A 27,493-nucleotide genomic window follows, 5' to 3' on the forward strand; every position below is an offset into this window, starting at 1 on the left:
CTTAGATTGTAGTGTCACACCACTGCTGTAGTGTCAGGATCAAGTGTCAAGCTGTTTGTGTACAACGTGAGGCCATGTCATCAGAGAGTGATGTCAGTGAAGGAACATCAGAGAACTTATCAGCTACACCAACATTGCAGTGTTGCATGTGTTGCCACCCAGGAATAAGTGAGCTTCTATACAAGTTGTGGTTGGTTTCTATAGTGTAAAACTGTCATAGTGCAATGTTGTCCTGCACCTAGGCCTCTCGTCATTCTGTTCCCTTTTCACTTATCCCTTACTAAAAAGCCGCCTGATCCATTCCCTCATAAAAGGGGGACTTTGGCTGCTTAGCAACAGTGAATGCCAACTCAGCCTGGTAGGCCATGGCCACTCCCCCTGCACTGGGCTCGGCATGGATAAGGTAACATATTGCTTTCTTCCTTGCTCCCACTGTAAACTTGGGAGTGGAACTCTATACTGAGCACAGTCCATGGCTGGGTGTTGACATGGCTGCAGTGGGGAGCAGTGTGCAGCAAAGTCACTGTTGGTGTGTGACATGAGGACTCATAGGATAGAGTGCTGATCCACTGCTGCAATAGGCCTACTGGACATGGTCATGTTAACTCAGCGATGGGAGGAAAAAACAGAGTCTAATGCCTACACTGGGGGCACACTCAGCCTGTGATATTACTGATGCACGATTGACTCTGAACACGAGGAGGAAGGAGTGGTGGGACGGGGGCTGTTGGTTTCTGGCTGAAGCAGACTTGCACAACACTGCCTACTCAGTTGGCTGGATTTAGGGCTTTGGAAGGAAAGCAGTAATGAGATTGTCTCAGAGAGTAAAATGAGCCGGGTGAACCTGCAAAAACGGAGTGATCTCTGACGTGATACACCAGGCAACAGTGCTGACTGTGGAGGTAATTTCTTCCTCACGGCCATTACTGAATGGAGACAACAAGAGTGGACATATTAAGTTAGTCCGTAATATAGTTCATCACTTTTTTTCAGTGAAAGGTAAGTGTTATAGACATGTTTAAAATTTAATTTTTTCTTTGTATTTGTTGGCCCAGTCTCTTGTAGCTTGAATCTTGCAGTTTTATTTTCCATAAACATTGTTGGGGTCATGGTTTGTCTCAGGTTCAGTTCTTTACATAACAAAACTTGTCCAGTCACGTTTTAACCAGTAAAATCACTCCTCTGCATCATTATTTTATGTGTGATGTAAGATACTGCAGTGGCCTGCAATTGACTGTTCTTGCCAGGGTTCAATGTGCACAGCAGTTTGCCAAGACTTTGATTGTAGAGATTGTAATGTACAGCAAGGTGTGTTGTTTCTCTGCCTGTTAAACAAACATTATTCATCCAAATTTGGACTGCTGGCCATGTTAATAACAGCAGAGGTGCTCTAATATAACTTACCAGTACTAGTGTTGACATCTGGTAATTATAGTGGTATAGAACCTAGGTTCTGTTGTAAATTCTGATTGAGTCAATGTGCTAGAAGAAATTAGTAAAGGTGGCTGACATTTTGGCTAAAAACTATGTAATGATTGTTTTGTGCACCTCAGACTAGCTGCAGCTAGCTCTAGTATTGTTAGGTCTCAAGTGACTAAAGGTGTCTTTGACTCTTAAACTGTTAACTTATGTTACACTTAAAGTAGAGCCATGTTTGCCCCTAGGGAAAGAAAATGTTTAGTTTGACACCCAGGACCTTCAACTGCTGATTATGATTAGATATTGCTACCAAAGAATCTTCTATCTCAGCAGTAAAAAAAAAAAAAAAAAAAAAAATATATATATATATATATATATATATATATATATATATATATATATATAGAAAAGCCAAAGGCAAGACCAAGAATGGAAACATGAGGTTAACATACTGCAAATTATGAACTGAACCCTCTCTCCAATGACTATTCAGTGTTTTTCACCACATGTAAATAGATTGCTTTTTGGATTATTAATTCTTGTGACTGGCAAGCTTAGCAGTCCAGCCATCTTAAGCAAACACAACAGTACACAACAAAGCAGTTAAGTCTGCCATTTACTTCTCATGCCTTACACACATTGCCTCATTTCAGAGAAGAAGCATGATCATTGGTCCATCCTTATATTAAGCTTTTATGACACCATGATTCAGCAGAGACAGTAATGGTGGTATTTTCTACTTGCTCAGCTTAAATGTAAAGTATACCTGATACAAAAATAAAAAGTGAAACAAAGCTTTAGAAAGGGTACAGATACTTAGCTGACCTGATATTCAACAGACCTAATGAAAGTGCATTTTGCAACACATAGCACAGCTTATGTAGACGTATACAGAAACTGCAGTATTCCCTAAGCATGATCCTATTCAATTTTGTATATTTGAAGTAAGTCATAAATAATTTGAGTATCCAGCTACTGTTAAAATAGTCAATGGCTGCAATGGCTTACCAGGTGCAACCCCAAGCTTTTTTGTAACCCTAAGAAAAACATCTGGGCATAAGCCTGTTTTTCAGTTTGGTGTGTTCCTGTTAACGTTCTGTGAAATTACAAAGATTGTGTAGAAACATAGCTACAAAAATTTGACCCTTTCCTCTTCTTCACAGATATTCGTGCCCAGTCATCATCAAATTTGATGGATTACGTTGCTTGTAACTGAATGTGAGGTTATTTAGAACTACAGAAGCACACAAAAATCCCGTCAGAACGCTAAAATGTCTAATAAGACATTCAACATGTCTACTGACCAAGTTGAGAGTACAGTTCCTTTGCCCCATAGAGGCCTTAAGCTTGGCCTCTCCCCTGAGAGTCATTTCAGCAACTCATCCATGTCCCCGTCACCTGACTCCGACAGTAGTATTTCCAACATGAGTGACAGAGAAGCCAGCAGCTCCCCTGACATCAACATGCTGGAGTGCTGCCTCAGTGAAGGTTCCCCTGTGGATACTCCCTACAACACCACCTCACCACAGGGTGATGTGTTCTGTGGTGTAAGCAGACACATGAACCAAACTTTTATTGCCACATCCATTAATGGCAGCGTGAATTTCTGGAATAACAACTTGAGTCAGATGAGCAACGAAGAGACAGGATCGGAGAAGTACAATACTTTTAGTAAGAACACAGAGGATGGAAGTAAAACACCATTGACATCCCCAGACTCTGCTGGCAGGGAGAGCCACCTGAGTTCACGTGAAACCTCCCGTAGAGGATCCACTGAGAATGACTGCTGCTCCCTGAGCTCTGGGGAAATGGTAATAAGGAGCAACAGTTTTTGTCTGGAAGATCAGTCACTCTTAATAGTCTCTTCCCTGGAGGAGTCATCAATCTCTCCAGCTGCAGTCCATCCAGCACTGCCTGCTGAATCTAACCTGCTTTCAAACACTCTGCCGGATGTGTGCGAAAAATCTACAGAAAGAGTCATCGAGGAAAAAGCAGGTGATCCATGTCTTGGTGTGACTTTCACTCAGACAGACAACTTGGAGCTCCCCAGTGAGGAAAATTATATGGCAACGTGCAACTCTCCTATAGCTTTGCCAAGTGAGAATGAAGGAGGTCTTTTGATGACCTTTGTCTGTGAAAAATCTTCTGCAGATAGTGGAAAAGAGGCTCAGTTCCCAAGTGCTGAAGCAGACCTTTTGGCCCATTTCCCCGGAGCAATTACACCAGAACAAGGGAAGACCTTTGTGTCCACTCTGTCAGCTATGCAAGAAAGTGACAAGAATATTCATACTTCAACTCCAGTACAAAACATTGGGAACAAGATACCCAGCCTCCCTTCCTTTTCAGAGTCTCCCTGCACAGGAAATACAAGCAGCCCAGGACACCATCCTGTTAAACAACAGGTGGTCCCTGTGACTCCTAAACAACGTTTGGTTGCAGGACTGCCACCTTCAGCCAGCAAAGTCAAGAAAATGGACATTAAGAAGTTTCCCAAGTCAGATTTGAGTAATGTAAAATCTAAAGTCGTTACAAGGACTTTGCATCAAATGGCAGTGCCAGGACCCGCTTCACAACACAAACCACCACAAGTTAATGTAACCAGCAAACGTACTGAAGCACATAGAGTAGCAACTATCAGGATTAGTCCTGCCAAGATGAGGAGTAGCACTGCAGTTGTCTCTACCACCACTAAAATGGTCAGTGATACGCAGAGACAAATGAATACAGGAGCTGCCAACTTGGGCGTGACAATTATACAGTCATGTGGGCATACTGCTGTGGATAGACAAGGCAAGAGTAGAGCATCCTCACTGGACCACCACACAGCTGCCAATAAACATGCTTCAGCCGTCCAAAGCAGTAGCATCAGCTCAGATGCAGAGCAGGCAACCTCAAGCCAAGTAGCAGATGCCTCAGGACAGCATGCTGGCAACCAGACCTTCTGCTTCTCATCCTTAGAAAAATCCCCTGATGGAAGTGGCCAAACGGATCCCAAACCAGCTCCAAAGAGAAGCATGTCAAACAAAATTGAGGTCAGGTCGGGCTCAGCCATAGGTCAGGACAAGCCTCCTGTCCTTAAGACACGGCCTCGCTACTCATCAGAGTGTTCATCTTCATCTCGGCCACCCACGGAGAAGAGAACAACTTTAAGAATCTCAACTAGTTTTACCATTCCCAAAGCTGACAACCACCTGGGCCAAACCAAACCAGGAAACCAGAACTGCTTTTCCCAGAGTAAACGGGATGTAGAAGCTGAGGCCACAAAGAGACCTGCTGAAAACTCTGCTAGAGTGGTTAACAAGATCTTCCTGGTGGTGAGTATGGACATAAAATTTGAACAATTAAAAATTCAGCAAAAATTCATCACTTATTTTCAGTTGCTATCAATATTAATTTTTCTTACAGATCTTTCTATAAATCACATTAAAAATTTTGGAGGAAAGAGCTGCATGTTTTGGAATAGGAGACACAAAAATTAGCTTGGACCTGACAGGGATCTTTGGGAAAATGTTTTTTGTGGTGAGCCGTCAGAGCCAATTCCACAGAGCTGAGTGGCTGAGTGACAAATTGCTCTCTTTGCAGGGAGAGTCCAACAAATCGACAGCAGCAGGAGCCTCATGCGATGAGAGTAAGAACAGATTTCGAGGACGACCATCTCCTAGACGAACAAGAGGAGCACCACTCTCACAACCTCCAGCTGACGGTCCAAGACCAGCCACTCTGTCAGCCAGGCAGAGGCATGGAACCCTGGGCAGGGATGAATGCAGGACTTCCAAAGCTGTAGTGACACCCCAGTCCAAGCAGAAGAGCATCACAGGTAGGAAGCATCATTGTTGGATATTGTTAAATACAGAGTGTGTGGGATTGATATCCACTTAAACTGAGCCTGTGATAGTTGTTCTTTGTTTCTCTCATAGAGGGGAAAGTTGACCTGCAAATGTCAGTAAATAAACATTGACAGTAAGTCACAATCAATACCATCATAAGTTCTATGGCCTGCCCTTGACTAAGCAGAAAGCTAATGATTTCCTAACTATTTCCTCTGTTGTATAAACAGAGAGAATTGTGTAATAGGTCTGTTGAACTCTGTGTATAATGGAAACTAGAACAGTAGAGAAGCTGACTTGGACTGCTCTCGAGGGGCCATCTATGATAAAAGGTAGCACCAGAGGTAAATGGTTTTGTGTGTGTCTGTGTGTTTGGGGGGGGGGGGGGGGGGGGGGGGGGGGTCTATTATAGCTGATACAGCAGGATCCTTCAAAGTAACACAGTGATCCTATGAGATAGTGGTTTATACTCTTCAAATGACAAACACACATTTTTGACATATTCACTTGCTTGTGGCCAGCATTTCAAGAATAATGAAAATGCAAATAATACAAACCTAGAAATGCTGTTGCGAACTAGAATAACTCAGGTTGTAGTAAAGCTGTCTCCCCATGAGAGGGTGACATTGAGCAGTTCCTGTAATAGACCTACTGTTGTCCTCCTGATGAGCTCAGCTTTGTTCAGCAATGTTCTACAGGAACAGTGTTGGATACAGATGTCACCTCCGGCCTCTTGTCCAGGTCTTGGGGATAAACGGTCAACTCCCTCTGCCCACTGCTCTTCATAGTAAGAGGAGTCCTGGGGAAGGAGGGGGACTCTTCCTCTGATGGGAAGCCATCTGTACGAGTGGAAAAAGCAAGGGAAGGAAAGGGAGGTTTTGAGCTCACCAATAGTTTTGAAGACAGAACACACTGTTTGAAACAAGCACCCTAAGCACAGTAAAAAAGCAGGAACCTTCTCATGCTCTGGCTACAGAGACATTCGACAGGGATACATATTTTTGTTTAAACTGCAGCATTTTTGTTTGGTTGATCAAATTTGACATGTTTGATGTTGTGAGTAAGATAGGTAAGTTTTGTATAATTGAAAATGGAAGAAAGAAAGTAAGCTTCCAGGGATAGTTTTCATTTAATTTTTATAATGTTCTCTATGCTTGTCGTATAATATAATTTGCTTTTACTTTATATATACTTTTACTTGCTTTAAAATGTACTTTTTACTAGTTTGGATTTTGTCCAATTCAAAACACTCATTAGCCAAGATGCTAGGATGGTTTATTAGGCTTGAAGTAGTTTTGAACTGTGTGAACAATACACCACTAAGCTCAGTTTGTGTACAAGTTTGCTATAAGAGGTTCATGCTGCTGACCTCTGATACTTATTTGTGCTCCTTTGCATCCTAGGCAGTCAGAGAGCACAGGCATCAGGAGACCCATCCCTTGGAACAGCCTCAGCAGCAAGTATTAAGCCCCAGTTAAATGGATCCCGACCTCCTCAGACTCCGACTCGCCCATCTCTTAAGGGCCCTCCCCCTACTTCTGCTTCTAGACTACCACGCAAGACCTCAGGGCCATCCAGGAGCCTCACTGAGGCCAATGTTCACAGTGAGCTGGGTGAAGGCAGTTGGAGTACACAAGGTGAGCCCAACAAGAATTTACATTGTTTTTAGAAATGGGATGTTCAGTCCCTGCAGGCTGTTGCATAAAGAAATCAGTTTGATGCACAATCAGGCTGCAGTTTTCAGATGTGTCCTTAAAACACATCTGGTCATGGAGGGGAGGGGCTGCTGTTTTACATGGTGACCCACTTCAGGGCTCGGGCTGGATGTAAATCTCCCCTGAGTCAAATCTTACTCTGATTTAATACCTACACATCTGCCAAGATACAGGAGATCGGCATATTAAATCATAGTGACATTTCTCAGACTTCTTTATTTTAAACTCTCAATAAATCTAATTCAAATCTATCAAAACAAAATGTGAATTGATAAGCTGAATAAGGCCTGGTATCAACAAAACATTCTGTGGTCCTGCTGTGCTTTGAATGGTTCTAATGAGAACTTTTTGGTGGCATTTTATTTTCTGACTGATGTATAAAAAAGAGTGCTGTTAGACAGTGAGCTCTTTTCCACCCAGCATCCTCAACAACATGCAGATCTGTGATTGGCTGAGAGGACCTCTTTTCCAAACTGGGGGCCCCCCCTTGTGTGGTTGTCAAGGCAACGGGTTCTATTCCACTCTAGTTCACACACAGTATTGCCTGGAGGAGAGAAAGCAGACATTACAACTGATGTCGTCTGAGGTGGATAAAAGGAGCAGTTTGCCTATTTTATTTTTTAAATTGAAAACCAATGGCTGGTTACACAGGACTTCGAAGCTGCACTTGGACTGAATTTCCATCTACTGTTTTCAACAACTCCTCTTTACTGGCACAGGGCAGTGCAGCATCCAACTGTGATCTTACCCTCATGACATGCCTGCTCATTGGATCCTATCGCTTTTGTATCATCCCTTTGTTAGCTGCATTTAATGGAAAAGATAGAAAGCTTTGGAGAAGTAAGTGAGATTGGAAGTTGAATCATAACTGGGGTTTCCATGGTGGCATGTTTATTTAAAGAACATTTGTTCTACATGCTAGATATTCAAGCAGTCATATTGTTTATAAATTTGATTCTATATTTGCTGCATCTTGCTATGGTAATTTTTGTCATTGTGGTCAGATTGACAGCACCTTTTGTTAATCTGATTCATATTCTTTTTCCTTAATGTAGCCTATATATTTAATCACATTATTCAAATAATTATTTGAATATTTGAAGAATTTAATTTACCTTGTTACTCCAGAAGTTGTACTAAGTAATCACTACTGTTGACTGACTACATGAGGTCAGTTGCAACAACAGCAGTACTGTTTTTAAAGCAGAGAGGGAGAGGGTTCAGTGCGATTTGCAGTGTTTAACCAGCTCTTCTTTATGTGCTCCAACAGTTTCTGGAGGAACTGCACGAAAACAAACCCCATTCAAAGCTGTTGTGCTGAAAGCAAGGCTCATCTCAACACCTGGAAGAAACACTGGACAAAGTGAGATCACACCTCTACACACACGCATGCACACTTTTTTAGAATTTCAGACTTATTTCCTTTATCATTTCCTGTACAAGGTAGTGTCATTATTTGTTTGAAGGCATTGAGCTTAGATTTTGATCAGATTTAAGCTTTTTAATTCTCATTCATAGAGCAACTATGAGTGAGACCACATTGATTTTTGCATCTTTTATCTTTTATCAAATCCTCACACAATGATAAGGAAATGGCCCTGTTAAATCTCACTTAGGTTGAAAGTGATTAAAACCTCCCAAAACACTCAGCTACAGAAACTATTGTTACTTCCCTAATAGTGTGGTAACCTCATTTGATTAGGCTCATTTGATCTTGATTGAATCAGATTACCTCTATCTTTGCTGGCCATTTTCACAGTATGTTTGATCAAACCTTCATGAATTAGTTCTGATTTAAAAGCAGTCTGCGGTTCAACAGTTTTGGTCAGTTGCCAGTTTCCCTGCTACATTATGGGTCAGATTAAGTCTCGCCACTTTTCTCACCTGGATCTTCTGCTTTTAACAGCTTTGACCACTGCATGCAAGAATGTTGCTTCCACCAGCAAAGGAGCTTCAAATTCTACAGTCAGTCCTCTGAAAAGGACTGGTTCTGCAAGACTTGTTCCTCTAACTTCAAGTGGACCTGGTAAGAGTTTTCTTTTCTCTTTGTGTTTTCAACAGAGCTTGGGCTTCTCGTAAAATTGTATCCATTTGATTTGTTACATGTATTACCTGTTTAAATAAATGTTTACAGGGCTTGTGAAGGCAAAAGGCTTGACTTCAGAAGTGAGGGGAATGCAATGGCAAAAAGATATTGGTTATTGAGTTGTCTATAATAATGGTATAGTATAAGAACAATGATGAAAACGGATGAATAGAGATACTAACTGAACCTCAGTATTTTAGTGCACTAACCCCACTTAAAATCATGTTTAGTTTTCTAAAGGGACATTATCAATTTTGATAGGTAATGTTATTCTACAAAGCAGTGTACTTCTGTCTTTGATGTACAACTCTAACATCTTAAATGAATATCAACTGTAAATAAGAAAATATAGATTTCATTTTTTTTTTTACTCAAAAAAACATGCTGAGAAAGTGTTAGTAAATTTTTAGTCCGGAGTGATGTCAGTTGTCATCTCAGGCTGCATAGACTCCCAACAACCTTCAGTAATATGGTAGGGCAACATCTGTGTATTGTGTGAGACAAAAAAATCCACAACACATTTGCTGCACCACCAAGTACAGTTACGATTTGAAAGCGACTCAAATAAGTACATCAGCATTTTTAACATCTCCTGTCTTCTCTCATCAAGAGAAAAGTGAGGGAGCTACCCAATGGAAATTAAGCCCTTGTGGCTTGTATCCGTAGAGTTAATCTATTTTTAGCAGAAGCTACGAATGGACTATTTATTTCATGCTGCTCAGTGTTGTAAGGGACTTGAGGTTCTAAGGTAAATCAGATGTGGTTTGTGTTTTCTATAAGCCTTATCACACTAAAGGCTTAATGCATGCTCTCATTTTCTTGGCCTTAGTTGCTCTCTGTTGTTCACACACAATGCTTGATGCATATTTTTGGGCTCTTTTACAGTGTCATTTCAGTCTGTTTTGCAGAAACTAGATGAAAAAAATGTTAAATTATATAGAACTTAATTAGTCAGCACATTGTTTTGAGTCTAAAATATGGTTCACAGTTGTAGCTGAGGACACATTTTCACAGAGAACTATGCCAGCCAAGCTGTTTTGCACACAGCGCATCAGAAAGAACCTTGCCACAGGCAGACTGTTGACTCTTGCCATCCCACTGCTGGTGACACAGAGAAAGAGAGTAAATGGGAGGAAGAGTGGGGGGGCTAGATTAAATTGTCATTGGCTGAAGCTATTCTGTTTGCTCCTCCCATCCCTGTCTCTCCTACCCCATCCCCCTCTGCTCTTATCCTAGCATCTTGGCTCTGCTACAGCACCGCCATCATCAAGCTTGGGGATGCTGCTTTGCTCTGCTGTCAGAGATTCATGTGTTTGGTGAATAGCCTGAAACCTTGCTTTACCAAGAGATTAAGGGATTTTTACTATTTTTTTTTTTTTTTTTGCCTCTATCAGATCTTACAGGCTGTGCCACAAACCAGTGGCCAGCCTTTAACCCTCTCTGTGGATTCCAGCGTTCACAGCTGGGAATTAGATTTTGAATTGGGATACCTGCCATGCCTTCACTTTTTTCAAGGCTTCCACAGTGGTGTAACTCTTACTGCTTTTTATTGATTTATTTATCTTCTGCCTGTGCTTGTCAGTGATGCTGTCATCTAAGGCATGATGCACTGAGGCACACCATGGCGTGTGGTTCATAGCCAGCATCAAGCTCCTGTATTTGGGCACTGTTTTTTAAAGTGATTATTAGCAGAAAACTGTGACTGTCTTGCTTGGTTTTTGAGAGATGTTATGGTCTCCGAAGCTCTCCCTGTCAAACATCCACGTGCGTCTGACAGCTAAGGGTTTACTCCGAAACATTCAGCTGCTGTCAGGATGCAGGAAGAACACTGTGGTTTTCCAAGCAGGTCTGTCGGTTATTTCCATGTTAAAGATTTCTACTGACATTGTTGTGGTCTTTGGGTCTCTGCACTATATTTAAGCCAAACCTATCAGTGTTTACCTCTCAAGTAGACCTGTGCAGTTAGCTGTTTCTGAAATCTATTTTTAGTATGTCTATTTACTGGTTGGCAAAACAGGAGGTTCATCTTTCATTTACCTACCTTGGTCACCAAAATGTGTGACCCCAGACAGAAGTATTTTAGGAGACAAATCTTGAATTCAGAAACAACTTTATCTAAACAGACATTAGAATTTATTGCATTGAAGTCATGTATTTCAGGATTTCTAGTATTACCTTTGTGACCACCTTTTTATACAACTGTGTCAAAATGCACTAGGTTGCTGTCATGCTCACTGGAACACCCAGTACTCCTGTTTCACCCTGAGATGGACCAAGGTTATTTTGGTTCTTAGTCTCTAGGTTGAACCATGGGAACCTTGTCGTGATTGCTGAATAATGTTATGGGAACACAGTAGCCTCCTGTGGGTTCCAACATTATTTAAAGCAATTTTTAAAGGTTGCAACCAAATAAGATCATTTAGCTTTATAGTCTTAAAGGGCTTAATCTCTTATCTGTTATGTGTTTAAACAAACAAGAGCATTATGATACACTCTCAAAAATGTATCAAAACAAAGATTCTTAGTAAAATGTCATTGTTGTCGTGATTGTATTGTATTTTCACAAATTATTTGTACAGTGTCCCATGCATCAGTTAATTTTTCATTAATATGAGACAATGTCCAGTAAATATGAGAGTATTTGTCTGGTATTGTGTGAACCAAGCACTGTAACAAGTGCATGATTGTAAGGGGTCTCATCACACATCATGCTTTGTGCTATGCAGTGACATCTCCTTACAGCAGCAGAGCACTATGCTGTGGAGTCGATGAATCACTTGGTATTTGATGTTAAGTGAAGTTGAATCGTAACAAAATGATTCTTTAGGCATGGTAAGAAGAATGAAGTAAAAAGGGAAACGTATGTCATCCACTCTGTTCAGATACATTGATGGAAATAGCTGCAGGTCTTCTGTTGCCATGGAGTAGCAGTCAAATTGAGAGACAGCCTATGTGCTTATATGAATTCATTTGTACAGTGCAGGTCTGTGTGTTTACGGAAAACAGAAGCCACATTACATTTAAAAATTCTGCTAAAATATGAGACGATAAAGCCAAACCATATATTTACTTATGTGTGAATATTTTCTATTTTGTGAGTAGATTAGAGTTACACACAACAGCCTCAGAAACTTTGAAGCAAATACAGGATCCCCTTATATGGCCTGAAAATCAGACTGAATTGCTTTTTCATTTTACTCACTATTTGAATGTCTGAAGGTTTTCTCATAGGCTCATAGGTTTTCTCACAGGTATAGAACCCAGCAACCTCTTTAGACCATTTTGAATTATTTAAATAGGTGAGAGCACAGATTTTTAAAATTCAGCAGAAATTTGTTGCATAATGTCCACTACTGGTCTTAGATACAAACACAACCCATTCCTTTCTATATGGATTAAAAGTGGCAACAGCTAACATGGCTGTGATCCCGCTGTTTTAATATCCTAGGAGTACAAGCAAAAGGCAAAACTACAATGAAAATAAAATAAATTAAGTCTGTCACATTGCAGAAGGGCAAGTATTTCACAAGCTTCTTACTACCAACCGCTTATTTTTACTAATATGCTAGTTGCACCATCACATAGACAAATGTGATATTTCCACAATATAATGTGAACCATCTCCCGCTATGCAGTAGCTCGTCTGTTGTGGAGCTTGGCTTTGATCTGTATGCAGGCATGTTTGTGGTACATATTAGCTGTGTACAACCTGAGAGGGTCCTCTGTACACCACCAGCAGAGGGCATCCTAATTTAAAGAAACCCTTGACTTAAGATACCCTCTTGAATACAGCATCATAAAAAAAAGATTGGAAGCTGAGCAGCAAAGCTCAAATTTTTGTTTGGCTGTGTGTCAGATAAAAATGATCTATTTTGACATTTTCTGAGTATGTACATGGTGCAACACTGGAAATGCTTAATTGTGTAAAAAAAAAAAAAAAAAGATTCTATGTATATTAGCCTTTGTAGCCACAATTCTAAAAGTAAATTACTAATCTGAGGTTGCAGTGAGATCATTGAGATGGAGATCTGTGTTTTTGTTCTTGAGCCATCAGAGTCCTACATGTCAGTCTGAAAATATAAAAGCACAACTTTGTGCTACAGTCCAAGCTTGAGGCTATATACACAATGATTGAAATTGTTCACCTGATTTATTAAAATTCTGACCTTTTTGTTCAATAGTACAATAAAATGTGTTCCTTGTTTTATCAATTGCACCATCCATCCAGTTGCAGCACAGTATTAATATTTTGTTTGCATTAAAGGCTGTGCCTGTCTTTTATGCTGAACAGTTTACTTTGGCTGTGAAACACAGAGGCCACCAGGGGAAACCGGCTTTGAGGTGAACTGCACATCCGGATATAGAGCTGTGTAAACTCAAGTTAGTCTGTGGCATAAAAGCAGCATATAATTATTCAGATGAGATGGATCTGGCTTTTTATTATCCTGTTGTCTCTTAGCAAGCGCTAGTTTTACTGCCTTGACTCAACAGTTTGTTTTTGAGTCTTTTCCCTTTTAGTCCTTCTCAACAGTGTTCACTTTGTCAGCTTCACCAGCTAGGAGTGTTGATATCCTTTGCTGTATTGTGTTGCCCTGATAAGGCCAGTGTGCAGAGCTGTACCTCAGCAGCTCCAGGATCAGCTGTTTACAATAAGCAGGAAAAACAATCCCACCTCCTAGACTGAATATCTGTGGGGTCTTATTTTAAAAGGCACCCGGGTAGATGCAGCATTATTTTGCTTTAATGATGTTTGGATCCCATAGTTGCATACTGGTGTTATTCTGGGATGTTATGATGTTCTCAGATGATTCCCTGCTTAGTGCATCTAAATTTAACTTGAATATGTTCCAGGTTTTGCGGCTCATAAAGGACATGATCATAACACTTCATGGACAGTACGTAGTATTACAGGAGCACACTCATGGGCACTCGACTAGCTTTAAAGTAGATTTATAATTTGACTGTTATGAATTCACTTGCAATTATATCAATTTGTTCTTTTTGCTTATTAATCTTAATTTGGTCTAACAGCTGTCATGTAAGACGACAGACAGCTAAGTGAGTATCTCCACAGGCTGCTAGCAGTATAGTATATTCAACTCTTTACAGCTGGTATTCCTGATATCTCTCAGGCTATCCTCACCGCTGTGTGACATAACGATCACTACACAGTCTCCTCGTAGTCATTTTTTTCACCCTTCTCCACTACAATTGTCTTTGGCAGTGGGATGTTTGTTTGGTGTTCCTCTGGTCTGATGATGCAGTAGTGTCAGCGACAGAATAAACACAAGTGTTATTCATTAGTTGGATTGATGGTAGCTATAATATAGGGGTGATATATTTATAAAGCTGATGTAAATCAAAACTACAGTAGCATGGCCTTGCTAAAATAAGCTGTCCTTGGTAACCTGCAGAGCACTAGAAAATATTAGGATACGGAAAGCTAATTGCATTCAGAGGATCCATTTTTATGTCTTGGCTGTCGGAGGAGCAGCAGCACTGGGATTCATCAGACTGGTTGATTGGACAGAACAGTTCTGGACTGCAGAAATATCCCGGGAATTGATACCGAAGCTTGATGCATCTCTGATGCTGACAGAAGCGTATAGGGTGGGTGGTACTGCTGTTGGACCAGCTGCAGTGGTTATGGAGGGGGGTATGATGGTGATCAACGTTGTCATGACACTCAACACATGTTCTTTCACAGTGGACAAGAACAAACCCAAGGCCAGCTCCCGCCAGCAACACCCACAGCCACAGCCGCAGCCATCCCAACCAAACCAGAGTCATGGACCTCCAGATGTGGTACCAGCGAGTGTGGCAAAGGGTGAGAGGAAGGACCAGGCCATCCAGCAGCTCAGAGACCTTCTCGCAGCCAGTAACTGCAGATTTGAGGCATTCACCATCGTCTTGCAACAGACTTTGACTGAGGTAAGAAAATTTTACTTCCGCAGGGAAGTTCATTTTTATTTTTTACATCCTTTAAATTTTATATTGAACTTCATGGACCCTTGAAATTATTTTTTTCCAACAAAGTATCTAATAAATAAAGAGAATTTACACAATGTGTGGAAACATGTCCATAATAACATTCGAAAAGCTGATGTGAATCATATATATTAATTCAATTTTGCAGAGCTTTTATAGAAAACTGTGACAAAACAGTGCAACAAAGTATTTAGTGTTTGCTTTAATATGCATATTAAAAACAGTCATACAGTGAAGGATACTCCTTTTTTTCTCAGTTTGTTAAGGCATTACTTCTTGATCTCTAAATTTACACCAAAAACTATTAACTTAAGTGATTGCCTTGGATTATAACAACAAGTGTTGCAATATCAAATCCTGTGTGTTGATGCAAGGGAAACCAAATGGCATTTCTATTTACAGCAACAGCATGGAGAATGATCGTAAGGGTATGAGGGCCTGCACACACAGACATATTTGAAAGTTGTCTAACACAACAGCCCTGTTGTCGTCCACTGAACTAATCCTGGATCAAAGAGAAATTCAGCCTTTTAATTGTTACTCTGCTGCATCTGAAAATTGGTGTCATGATCTCCTAATGTCTAAACACAAGTCTTTCAGTTGCACTTAAATACACTTTTCATAGATAGGTTATTCAGGCATGCGAGCATGTCCCTGGCAGTCTTTTAAAAATGGATGTTTAAGATTTGTGTTTGACTTGGATCTGGTTTTAATAGTGGTACCATGTGATTGGCTTTCAGGAACTGGATGCCCCGAGGGATTATTTTTCCCACAGTGCATTACAAACAGGCTTATCCTACGAACTACCCTCCACCCAACCCCAGCCATCGTACTCCCTCATTTAGTGTTGTCAAAGCAAAATTATGATAGAGTGCTTGGACTCAATTAAGTATCTGTGCATCAGGAGCCCTACAGTTTAATATAAATGAATTATAAAACTGAATTAAATTGGCTTAATGTAATTAGTGAAGATTTATATCTACAGTTTCCTGTAAACCTAGAGAAAAAAATCAGATACTACCTTATTTGAGTGTATAAAATGTCACAAGCTATTTCAGTCCCTCCGGTTAACTTTAGAAATGTCCTTGTCAAATATTTTCACACTTTATGTGTTGTCAGTACGCAATGAAAGAAGATGATTGAGTGAAACAACTGGTATGTACTATCCAAATATATTTTAAAAAATCATCCAGATTTCATATTTGCAGTACTTAGTGTTCCAGTATTGAGAGATCTCCATCAAGTTACTTTGTCTTCATCTTTTAATTTGAGTTTTTCCTCAAAGAAACTGACGGTTTCTTGTTTAGAATTCATAGATGGGTCTAAGTGACAAACCACAGAACACTGTTTTAGATGTATATAACACATACTTAATCTTGTGATTCAATGCTGTTCATTAAAAGCAGTGATGGTAGCCTGATGCCCAGAGGGGATTTATAAGGTATGTGAGATTTGATCTTGCCCTCCAATCTTCATTCAACCAACTTCAACCCTGTTACAAGTTATTAAGTTACTGCCTTTTTCTCTGTGTTACTTTGTGTTTGTAAATGGGTTTAATATCATTGTGGTGGTGGAGGTGATTCATTTAGTTGCACAGGGGAAGACATCAAATCCAGTCTTGCCAAGATTCTCCTCAAGAAGCTATTGGGGACTTACCATCATTTATTTACAATGACTCCCCTGGACCTTTTTTGACAATGTTGCTACACACATATATTAGGTTGTAAAAATAACCTGCATAAACACATGCATCTTTTTTCAGTTGGCACTCTTGTTACTGGAGACATATTAGGCTTATGGGCCACCAGGGAGGTGCAGAGGAAAAGCTACAGCAGCATTATTTGCCTTACTGTATGTAGTCCTGGTGAAGCTTGTTGCTGCCCAGAGGAAGGAAGTAGCAGGGGACTACATCAGTGTGTTCAAGAGTTCTTTAACAGGCTGTTGCTGTAGTGCACTTGATCTCTCTGCAGCTAGAACTATTTTAGAAAATTAAACCATTGCTTCACTCAGCTGTGATACAAAAAGTCACTCATGCATTTTGTTTCCTGTGGCTTAGATTGCAACTACTCCCTTTACTCCCAGTTTGCTCTGAGTTCGACACCAGGCAGATCTCTTGTGGCAGTTTTGTGTGTTCTGGGTAGCTCCAGTTGTGACAGAGTTCACATCAGTCCAGTTTTAGCTTCAATGAGCTTCAGGGAATTCTGTTGTTCCTTCATTTCTTCTGCCAGTTGCACTACCCCACTGATTGTGATAATGCACTCAAGTGTCTAACTTATGTTGACATTTGTTCCACAGATGTTTAAAAGCCAACCCAGGACCATTTTTACCTGTTGTAGCTCAGTTTCACATTCCAGGCATCAGAAAGACAGTGGGAACTTGTCATTTGAGAGTAGTGTGGAGGGAATTGGCATATGGATATATGCAGTCATACAAAACAAAGCTGATGGAAAATGTGTTTAAATGTATATGCTGCTGGTCCATGTAATGTTACAGCTAGTACAGAAGGCACAGTGTGTGATCTCCAGTCACTGATGTTTGACTCATATCCTTTGTTTGGGTGGCAGAGTTGTGAAACTGGTTACATCAACAGATATTAGAAACACAGTAAGTTTGTTCCTCTTTGATGGAAAAGGAGCTGTCCTAGCCTCACAAACTCAACTTAAACTACAGCATGTTTTTCTTTTTCCACCCCCTCCACTGGAAACAAGGATTCCAATGGACATTAATGCCTGAGACACATTTACTCATTTGGCAGACACTTTTATCCATAGTGACTTACAAGTTAGGAAACTTGAGCTTCAGTGTCTTGCCCAAGGAAACTTCAGAACTTGGACAGGAGGAACTGGGGATCAAACTGCCAACCCTGCAATCAGTGGACAACCCACTCTAAAACCTGAGCCACAGCCGCCCACACACTTAACATAAATTGTGTTCGATCTCAAAGATTATTTCAAAAAACAAAATCACCAAATTTGTGTATCAGGTACATTAATGGGCGAGTCTGGGCTTGTAGAGCACAATGGTGTCTGGTGGCCACTCAGACTAAGAATAGTAAACTGGACATTACCATCATAGTGTGAGAATGTCCCAGCTGTTGACTTGATATGGTTATGAAGAACAGCCGAACACTAAGCAAGGACTGCACACTGTTTCTTACCATCTGTTTGGATGGAGTGTGTAAGCACTTGATCTGGTTTGCCACCTTGTCTCATACAGACAGTGCTGTGAAACAAGTTGCACTAAGTGGAATGCAAGCATATACCAACTAACCTGAAAAATGATTTACTGTCAAGCTTTGCTCTACTGGCTTTCTAATATTCACAATATCTCCAGGAAACTGGAACCTGATCTGAAGCAATTAGTCATTGATATTAGTCTACCATCAAGTGTTATTCTACACTTGACATGGTATCATAATATACACAGGGGACATTACATGTTGCAGATGCTTTAGCAGTTGAGGAACTGGATATCAAATTAACATGGCACAAGCATGCACATCCAAACATAGAGGTCTGTACTTTCAAGTACAAAGTTGACTAATGAGGGACAGTTTATGCATGGTATTTTTTCTGTGTAGGGCTGAGTGGTGGCAATTATTTTCATCTATGTGAGCAAAGGTTTCTAGTGTACATATGCATTTTTTAATTGATATTGACTCAGCATGTTTGCTGGAATCTGTCATCAAGAACAGAAGAGGGTTAAACTGCACCATTACAAATGACGCCAGGAGCGTGTGTGAGAAATGGGTGCAAGCTCGAAACATTACCAAGGCAGTTGGATATTAGCCAACAAGTGACATAATTTTCATATTTATGCATTGACTGTCAATAGTCTTACTCAGACAGAAGCTGGAAATTTGATCTGTCACAGCATAAAAGTATCATCTTGGGGGCGTCGAGTGGCGCAGTGGGTTGAGCAGGCGCCCCACATGTAGAGGCTACAGTCCTCGCTACAGTCTGCCCCGGTTCGAATCCCGCATCGGCCCTTTACTGCATGTCATCCCCCCCCTCTCTGCCTCCCTGTTTCCTGTCTCTCTCTACTGTGCTATCATAAAGGCATAAAAAGCCCCAAAAAATATACTTAAAAAAAAAAAAAAAAAAAAAAGAGTCATCTTGTAATGGAGAGATTGTACCATGCAGCCTGTAGTCATGCAGCAGATTGTGTGGTAATGGTGCAGAGGGGTGAGGGCATGATTTAATGTAGGTATGGATGAGCAGTGGGGGATGGTGGCAATGAAACCTCTATGAATCCCCTGGGAAGGTCAATGCACACACAAGTCCTGCTCCATCAGCCTGATGTCTGACAGCTCTGTGTAATTTATCTGTTTGCTCCACTCTTCAGTGCTGCCTTAAAGTGACCTCAGCTTGCTAGTGAGGAGGCTGTGCTCTTACACACTGTAGCCTGCCCCTTTTAGTTTTTTTAGGTGGAATACGGTAATGCACTCTGCAGTCACTCACCACAGCCAGTGAAGCGGCTTTTTCAGTCCTGCCTCAGATGTTGTGAGAGCAGTCTGGGAGGAGGTGTGTGTGGAGGTGGTGCGTCCACCTGGACCACTATATGTCCTGGAGTACTGGGTCTCCATAGCTGGAGGGGGAGACTCCGGCACCCAAGCCTCAGCCTGAGGCTGGATCATGGGCTGTTCTGGCAGCAGAGCGTGCCTTAGTTCTCCCTGCGCTGCAGAGAGGGTAACTGGCTTCTACACTGTTCTGTTCTGCAGTGAGGTATAGATGCAGGTCTGGGGTACAGTAGGACAGGGTGGAAGATATTTGCTTTTGGTAACTGATCAGTGAAGTGATGTTTGGCTTTTCTTACTTGGCTATTTTGTCTTATGTTTATAATTGAATTATGCAGGCTGTGTGATGCACTTTGCAGTGTATGAGGTTGTTTATGTGAATCAGCATAGTAAGAGGAAGGTAATTGACCCAGAGGTAAACAGTTTTTGGATAAGCTATGCATCAGTTTGAAGCCTAGCAGGAGCCACTGCAGCTATAGCGCAGTCCCCTCTTTACTGCAAAACTGAATCAGTAAAGGAGTTGAGACTAAAAACATGAGTTGAGTGTCAAATTTTCCTTTAATCCCCCACCCCTTATCCCTGATGATGTTTTTTCTTTGTTAGCTGCTGCTGTGCCTTCAGTGTATTTGCGTCTGGCAGTCAAACACAGTATCCTAGTAGGAAAACTGGATTCATGTGATGGTTATTTGTCAGGGTGTTGCCCTGAAAGAACCTTCCATCTAATAGTGAATTACTTTTCAAATTCATAATGCTGTAATATTGACTGACGATTTAAGATATGCTGTGTTAAAACAAATATCCCTAGAAATTAGTAATATTGACACTGTCCTGAGCATGTATATGACTGTTTACATTTTCTCTGCAGCGTGATGAAGCCACAAGACAGTGCAGGGAGCTGTCCCAGGAGCTGGCCAACCTTCGAGGAGATCTGGGTAAGTTAGGTCACCTTGGTCTCACACTGGCTGTGTTTACAGTGGTTATCACCAAAGTACACACTCCTGGTACAGTGTTTGCTTTTACTACGTCTTTCTAACGTGTTTTTTGTCCTTTGAATTGCTCAGTTTACACAGCAAAGTTGGGACACATTGAGGATTATGTCTCTATAGACAATTATGACAATATATTTTTTATATCTTGGCTGCTGGACTTTTTTCTCACTGGTATAAAGTTGTTTACTTGGTGTACTTTTTTGGTTGCTATGATCTGATGCAATCATTGATCTGAGTCATTGGTGCTTTATTGTTGACGTTTATAGCAGATGTTAGGCGTTTATTCCACACTGGTGAATTTAATCAGCGATTACATTGCAGAAATTCCACTGAACTGGCAGTCATGCCGTTCAATAAAAAGTTTGATAAAACATGTGATCTTTATTTAATACTAATAAAATCGTTAGAGCCAGTGCTCTGCCTGAGAGTGGTTTGTAGTATTATGGGTTAACTTGATGGAACTGGTGTCGAAATCAATTCATGAATTAAATATTATCCTTTTTGTTTGCAGGTGAGGACATACTCTTGTTTGCTTTTATCCACCATATAGATATTCCCTGTGGCTTCCTCCACTTGTTAATTGCTTTGTCCTCCACTGAAAATCAGATATCTATTTGACATGGCTTGTGTGTTTAATTGTTGCTCAGTTAAATGGTGTCAGTCTGTTCCCCAGGGAGTGGCAGGGTGACCTCTGACCCTAAACAGGAGGGGCTCTCACTAGTGGAATGCCACACCACCTGAGGCCTTGTGAAGGCTTAGAGATAACGACCCATGTTTTATGCCAAGCCTAAGTGCTGTCACACAGAATAGCCTCGAACATACAGGCACATGCACGCTCAAACATGCACTCACGCAGCAGCTTTCATCTCCGTTACTTAAGGCTGCAGTAGTGTTGTGACTCCTCCCCTCCTTTACAGTCTCAAGACTTCCACATGACTGCTCTTATATGCTGAGCTGCGCTATAACACATTCTTCACTTCAGGCTGTGAGATCTACGCTATCCTCAGATCAACCTTTTGTATTATGTGTAGTAAAATATATTTGGCAGTCAAGAGGCATTCTTAAAAATCCACGTTTGGTTTATTTTGTCCTCAGACTGTGTCCCTGCCTGCCTCCCCAGTGATCTCACTCCTCGTACAGCAATAAATTCAAGGCTTGGACCACAGCCAAAAGTATGGTTCAACCACACCCAGTTTGTTATCATTCCTCACATGTAAAATTACAACTAAAAGGGATCTGCCTGCTTCAGCATCCGCATTATATGTTACGTTTCCAAATCCCGTCATCCTGATAACTCTGGGCAAAAATACAGCTAACATTAGATTAACTGGGTCCTGGTTTTCCATACTGCATGAGCCGCGAGGTGTTTTTGTAGGGTGGATTTGGACTAGAAAGGCTCATATGAGCAGATCTCTGTTACACATGGTTGCGGAATGCCGGCTCCGTTTGTTGAGCTGCACATGCCAAAGCATGATAGATAGTCCCTATGTTAGCTTGGCCTCTGTCCCTGGAGCTGCGGCTGTTATTCCACTCTGGCTAAGGTGAATCTTCATGCTCCTGCAGTGCACTGTTATTTCTTCCTACTGTAGCTCAGTATCTAGATGTGTAGAAGAAGAGACTCTGGCACTCCATTTATATGCAGACAGTAACAGGGATACAAATAAGTAGACAAATAAGTAACACAATTTGAGACAATATGTGTGCGACAAAATTGTTCAATATTATAGATAAACACATTTCAAATGCAGCATGTGGCCCTTGTGGAGAGAATCATCATATGTCCAAAAGATGCCTACTTTTTGGTAACCATGAAACGTTATATTGTTATAGCGTCACTGTACCACCCATTTTGTAGGATAGCAGAGAAACATCTGAATTCAGTATTATTTTACACCCACTTGCTCCACTACTATAGTTTTACATTGTTTCAGGTTAAAAATATATAGTCGTGGTTTATCGTCATACCATGTATTTAAGACCAAACCTCTCAAGGAAAGTTACCTGCTAAACATGACAGAAGAGTTTGTTGTTGCACACAGCAGTCTTTCTTACTGTACACCTTCACTGTGACTTTGCTAGTGAGCTGAGGTCCAATTCCAGCTGCTGGGTATCAACAGTGTTTGTGCACAGCCACTTAAACTGCAGACAGGTTATGGAGTTGGTCACTGTCACCAACTCCAGAGCAGGCATAAACACTTTGTGATGGAAACAGTTGGGATATAGTGAGATCAGTTTACAGAACAAAAATAAAAGCCAACAGTTGCACAAGCTTGAAAATGGCACAATGTGGCAACTGTGGAAAGGAGAAAAGAGCCTGATTTATGAAATCTGTTACCTATGCCACCAATTTCAAGATAGTGTGAAAGAATTGAGACTTGTTACTACATCCTCATCTGTCTATAAATAACTGCAGTGTAGTTGTGGTTAAGTGCAAGAGGCACCTCCCCTCGAAAGTCAGTTTTTCCATTCCTTTTAGGAGAGCATCAGTGTCGCACATTTACATCAAGGACGACTTTGCTAAACAGACGGTCCTCAGTGGACATATCAGATTTCTTACACAATCGGTTACTAATACAGTCTTTCCTCTGACCTTTTTTTTAATGAATATTACAGTCTACACAGCTGCAGATACTCACTGAACATCATGCAAAGTCCTATCACAATTTCACCAAGATAAAATGCTATCTTTTTATTTCCAGTTTGCTCCATCCATTCCTCTGAGCGTTTGGAGAAGGAGAAGGAGGAGTTGCGTGTTGCTCTGGAGGATGCACTGCAGAAACTGCAGGAGCAGCACCAGAACGATGTGGCCGAGCTGGAGCAGAGGTTACAGGCCTTCTACCAGGCTGAGTGGGACAAGGTCCACCTCACCTACCAGGAGGAGGCTGACAAGTGCAAGACTCTCATGCAACAGCAGGTTTGTCACAACACTACCTTTCAGAATGATTTTGTATGTGCTTCAGGAAACTGACAGTAAAACATCTAAATATAAGGCAGTGCCTGATAATGCCTCATGATCAATAATGCTTTGTTTCAAAATTAAGTATATTGTGTTATTTTTAAAGATGGGAGAGCTTAAAGCCAATCATGAAGCCATTAAGCTGGAACTGCAGAGCAGCCACACAGAGCAGCTGCAGTGCGTTAAACAGCAGTATGAAATGTCACTGGAAGGTGAGTGGACAGCACTGACACAAACTATTCAAACTACATCCATTCTCTGAAGCTGCTTTTTATGAGTTCATTTGAGACTGACTCGAGCTGAGAAAGCTTTGAGTGTGTTTTTAACTTAAAATTTTCTGCCTCTGTTAACTAATGCATGTACAGTATAAAAATGTTTTATTGCATCATAACATTAAATTGTGATTAATCTTGAGCTTTCTAAAATGACAATACCTGTAAACCTTTCAGAGCTCAGGAAAGTTCACAATCAGGAGCTGCAGTCTGTGGACAAAACTTTGAAAGATGCACAGGCTGCTCTGTCTGTAAGGATCACTTTTTCCCTTTTCATGTAATGGCACAAGATTAACTCATGATTCGATAAGTTAGTGTGTAAAACTTTACTCAGTGACTTTGTTGTGCTGCGTGCGTCCACAGGGACAGATCCAAGAGCTGACTGTGGAGAACAGTGCCCTCATAGAGAAGCTAACAGCAAAGGAGAACAAGAGGAGGGAGCTGGCCGAAAAGAGTCAGGTACTCTTATCTGTGCGCTTATTATAGCAGAGCTCCACTTTAGAAACATCTCATGACTCCAGTGTTGTTCACCCCTGAGCATAAAAGGTGGGAAATCCATGAGGCCAATGATTACCAGAAGGATGGATCATCAACAGAGGCGCACACAATACATGTTTTCGTAACCCATAGTTTTCTGTTCAGTCAACCATTAACCATTCTTCAGTGTGAAATGTGGCAGGTTAAACTCTGCTGCATCACCCTTCCCCCCACCCCGCCTCCCCCTCACTGTCCAGAATGTATATTTTAATTTTCCCAGAGTGCTGTTGTACAGGGCGGCTGATGCTCCTCATCAGTGTTAAGTGGCTGCCACATGTACTCAGCATTCTGGCCTGGCACAGTAGAGTCATTAAGATAACTGCCTCACGTTACCCTGCCACTGCACATCTGTTATTAATAGATAAATAAGAACAGTAGCATTAGCAACAGATCAGTGTTACATATTGACCATGTGTAGAGCAATAGGAGTTAAACACTACCTTCATGCAGAACACATCATCTGCATGTTTGTAATATGAATTATTGTGTAAGACACCTAAACATCCACAGTGTGACTGTCCCTGTGAGCCCTGAGCAGTGAATATTTTGTGTGATGACCAGCGCCCTCTGTTGTGTGGTTCTGGAGGCTTGCTGTATTAATGTAAGCACTTTTTGCAGTCTTGATAATCCCTGAACGTCTTGGCTCTATTTATTTGTCCCTGCAGAAGGACTCCCACACCCTGTATCTGGAGCAGGAGCTGGATAGCCTCAAAGTGGTGCTGGATATCAAAAACAAGCAGCTCCACCAGCAGGAGAAGAAGCTGATGGAGATAGACAAACTGGTAAGAACTGAGGCAGATGAAAATGTTTGCTGGGCGTCAAGACAAGCAATGCTACCGACAGAAAAAAACACTTGGATCTGTCAATCATTCTGTTTTTTTTTCCCCAGACAGAGAAAAATGTGAAGTTGGATGAGAACCTTAAGAAGGTCCAGCAGGAGAATGAGGACCTCAAAGCCCGCATGGAAAGACATGCTGCACTGTCGAGGTAAGAGTTCACAAAATGAGCTCATGAAGTGATGGAAACCACCTGTCTCTGTTCAGGCTCTTTATGCCCCAGTGAACCTTTGAATGACTGCATTATCATTATCATTTATAGAGCACTTTTCTAAACCCATGTCACCAAGTGCTTCACACAAGCCAACAACTTCAAAACAAGCAGTCAAATAAAACTGAATATCACCAGCCATATCCTTTCAGGGTTTCCGAAACAACCTGTGTAATCCTAATTTTATTAGTTTCATTTTTTAAAGAAAGTCTGACACCAAATAAATCAAATAATTAATGATACACTGTAGGTGAGAACTTGAGCTGAGTGGTTGAATTGCTCTCGTGTGAACATTTATGCTCCGGATCATTTCTAACTAGTCTGTTGTGTTGATGCACCACAGACAGCTGTCCACAGAGCAGGCCATGCTGCAGGAGTCTCTGCAGAAGGAGTCTAAGGTGAACAAGCGTTTGTCCATGGAGAACGAGGAGCTGCTGTGGAAGCTCCATAATGGAGACCTGAGTAGCCCCCGCAAAGTGTCCCCCAGCTCCACCTCCCCCTCCCACTCCTTCAGCTTCCAATCACCTCGCAACTCTGGCGTCTTCTCCAGCCCTCCTGTCTCGCCCAGATAACGATGGGCCCCTGCTTCCGGGAAGCAGACCCTGATGTTTGAGTTATCCCTCTAGAATATGGAGCCATTTTTGTTTCCTGTTCGCTTAGCAACACAACAGCCTGACCTTGGCTCCTTCAGGTTTGGATGAACTCTGACACTTTCTGGACAGGGACACTACAGACTGTAAGAAAAAAAACGTTGCACAGAAGCACTTAATAAGCAAGGCCACCTTGTTCTTTGCTTTTCACATCTGAAACTATGGATGAGGGAAAAGGAAATCTCAGGACTTGTATGTAATGAAACACTATTTTTGTTACTTGTAGTTGTTGGCAAAGGCTTGTCTTTCCTGAAGTTCAGCACACGCACACATACAGTACATGCAGTAAAAAATACACACATGCATGCATGCATGTGTATACACATGTGCAGATACAGCCCTGCAGGGTGAGAGAGGGCTTCTTTGTGTCTCTGGAGACCACAGCCATGGAAAGTCTGAATTCAGAATAGCTATGAATACAGATGGCAGCATCCCTCCTCAGGGCATATTTTTATTTTAAATATGTTGCTTCTGTTGGATTCCTGCACCATTTCTCACAGCTAACTGCTGTAATAATCCTAACATCCCACTGCTAGTCAGGACACCAGTGCTGTACATGTCTCTGTCTAAAAATTAAAATGTTCATACTCATATGCAGGCTGCTCTCACTGGCATGTTCATATTTCCGTATGATATATTTTCAAAGGTCAGGATTTTTTACGTCCATATTGACAGTTTAAGTATCATCTCTGGCCTCAAACATGTTTAGTTTTTCACGTTTTTTTTTGACTAAGGGACCAATCCGAGTCTTTGTGCATGTGTTTGAGTTGTGTCGATCACCCCTCACTGAAACCTAATGCAGCTTTAAATTCAGGGTCTTGACCAGAAGAAGCCTTGCTTGTACATGTCAGAGACACTGCATCTTGGAAATGTCTCGAAAAGAGTATTTTGTGTGGAATTGATATTATTGGTGTGTTGACCCTGTTTGAAATATGCAATTAATAAAGTCTTGTATTAAACCTGAAGTTGGAAAGCTGCAAAATAGTCTGTCAAAATTTGTTACTGTTATCCACATATTTTGTGAATTTATTCAGATGAAACTCTGCTTACTGTTTCCTTAAAGAGATATATTACAGTTTATAATTCAGTTTTTCCTGGGACTGAAAAACTTGGACTCAGTAGGTTTTACCTCCATAGAATCAGTGAAGTTAATATTCACCATCAGTCAAGCTTTGTGACTGTTGTTTTTAGTAAAGCACAAACATTCATGTCCTTAAGCGTAAGTATATTTCAAAATCATAACAACCAGCAACTAAACTGGAAACTGCAGCAATTGTTGCATTGGACCAAAATAATTTCTGGGCCTTCAGATCACATTCCACATACGGAGTGCATTAGGACGTCAGCCCGACACACTGCTCAGCTTTAAAACAGATTCTCCTCCTCATGACATGCTGCAAAGCCAGAGCAAGTCTCTGATGGCTGCAGCTCTTCTCCAGCATCATTATTTAATTTAAATGTAGCACAGAACAAAGCTGTGATTAGACAGTG

The 27,493-nt window shown here is 41.2% G+C and overlaps 1 protein-coding gene across 4 annotated transcripts; it reads left to right on the forward strand.

The window, feature by feature from the left end:
• Window positions 1-403: 403 nt before the first annotated feature.
• On the forward strand, window positions 404-26,984 carry mtus1a (microtubule associated tumor suppressor 1a). 4 transcript variants are annotated; one of them, XM_056383120.1, is made up of 15 exons: window positions 404-999; window positions 2,583-4,733; window positions 5,002-5,236; window positions 6,650-6,883; window positions 8,232-8,324; window positions 8,868-8,987; window positions 14,755-14,978; window positions 20,417-20,483; window positions 23,240-23,454; window positions 23,603-23,708; window positions 23,946-24,019; window positions 24,132-24,227; window positions 24,971-25,087; window positions 25,195-25,292; window positions 25,696-26,984. In XM_056383120.1, the coding sequence occupies exons 2-15, from the start codon at window positions 2,691-2,693 to the stop codon at window positions 25,922-25,924; spliced, it is 3,951 nt and encodes a 1,316-aa protein (XP_056239095.1). In that variant the 5' UTR covers window positions 404-999; window positions 2,583-2,690; the 3' UTR covers window positions 25,925-26,984. The 4 variants fall into 4 exon arrangements, with proteins under 4 accessions (XP_056239095.1, XP_056239097.1, XP_056239098.1 ...); XM_056383122.1 differs by having other exon boundaries at window positions 404-902; XM_056383123.1 differs by lacking the exons at window positions 404-999; window positions 2,583-4,733; window positions 5,002-5,236; window positions 6,650-6,883 and adding an exon at window positions 7,508-7,801.
• The last annotated feature ends 509 nt before the right edge of the window (window positions 26,985-27,493 follow it).

This window comes from Seriola aureovittata, chromosome 8, assembly GCF_021018895.1.
Source record: "Seriola aureovittata isolate HTS-2021-v1 ecotype China chromosome 8, ASM2101889v1, whole genome shotgun sequence".
NCBI lineage: Eukaryota > Metazoa > Chordata > Actinopteri > Carangiformes > Carangidae > Seriola > Seriola aureovittata.

Excerpts from the sequence above, each read along its gene's own strand:
- mtus1a (XM_056383120.1), top strand. The coding sequence starts at position 2,691 with ATGTCTAATAAGACATTCAACATGTCTACTGACCAAGTTGAGAGTACA. Across the intron at positions 6,884-8,231 it reads AGGCAGTTGGAGTACACAAG|TTTCTGGAGGAACTGCACGA; the intron begins GTGAGCCCAACA and ends GTGCTCCAACAG. Across the intron at positions 14,979-20,416 it reads TGCAACAGACTTTGACTGAG|CGTGATGAAGCCACAAGACA; the intron begins GTAAGAAAATTT and ends TTTTCTCTGCAG.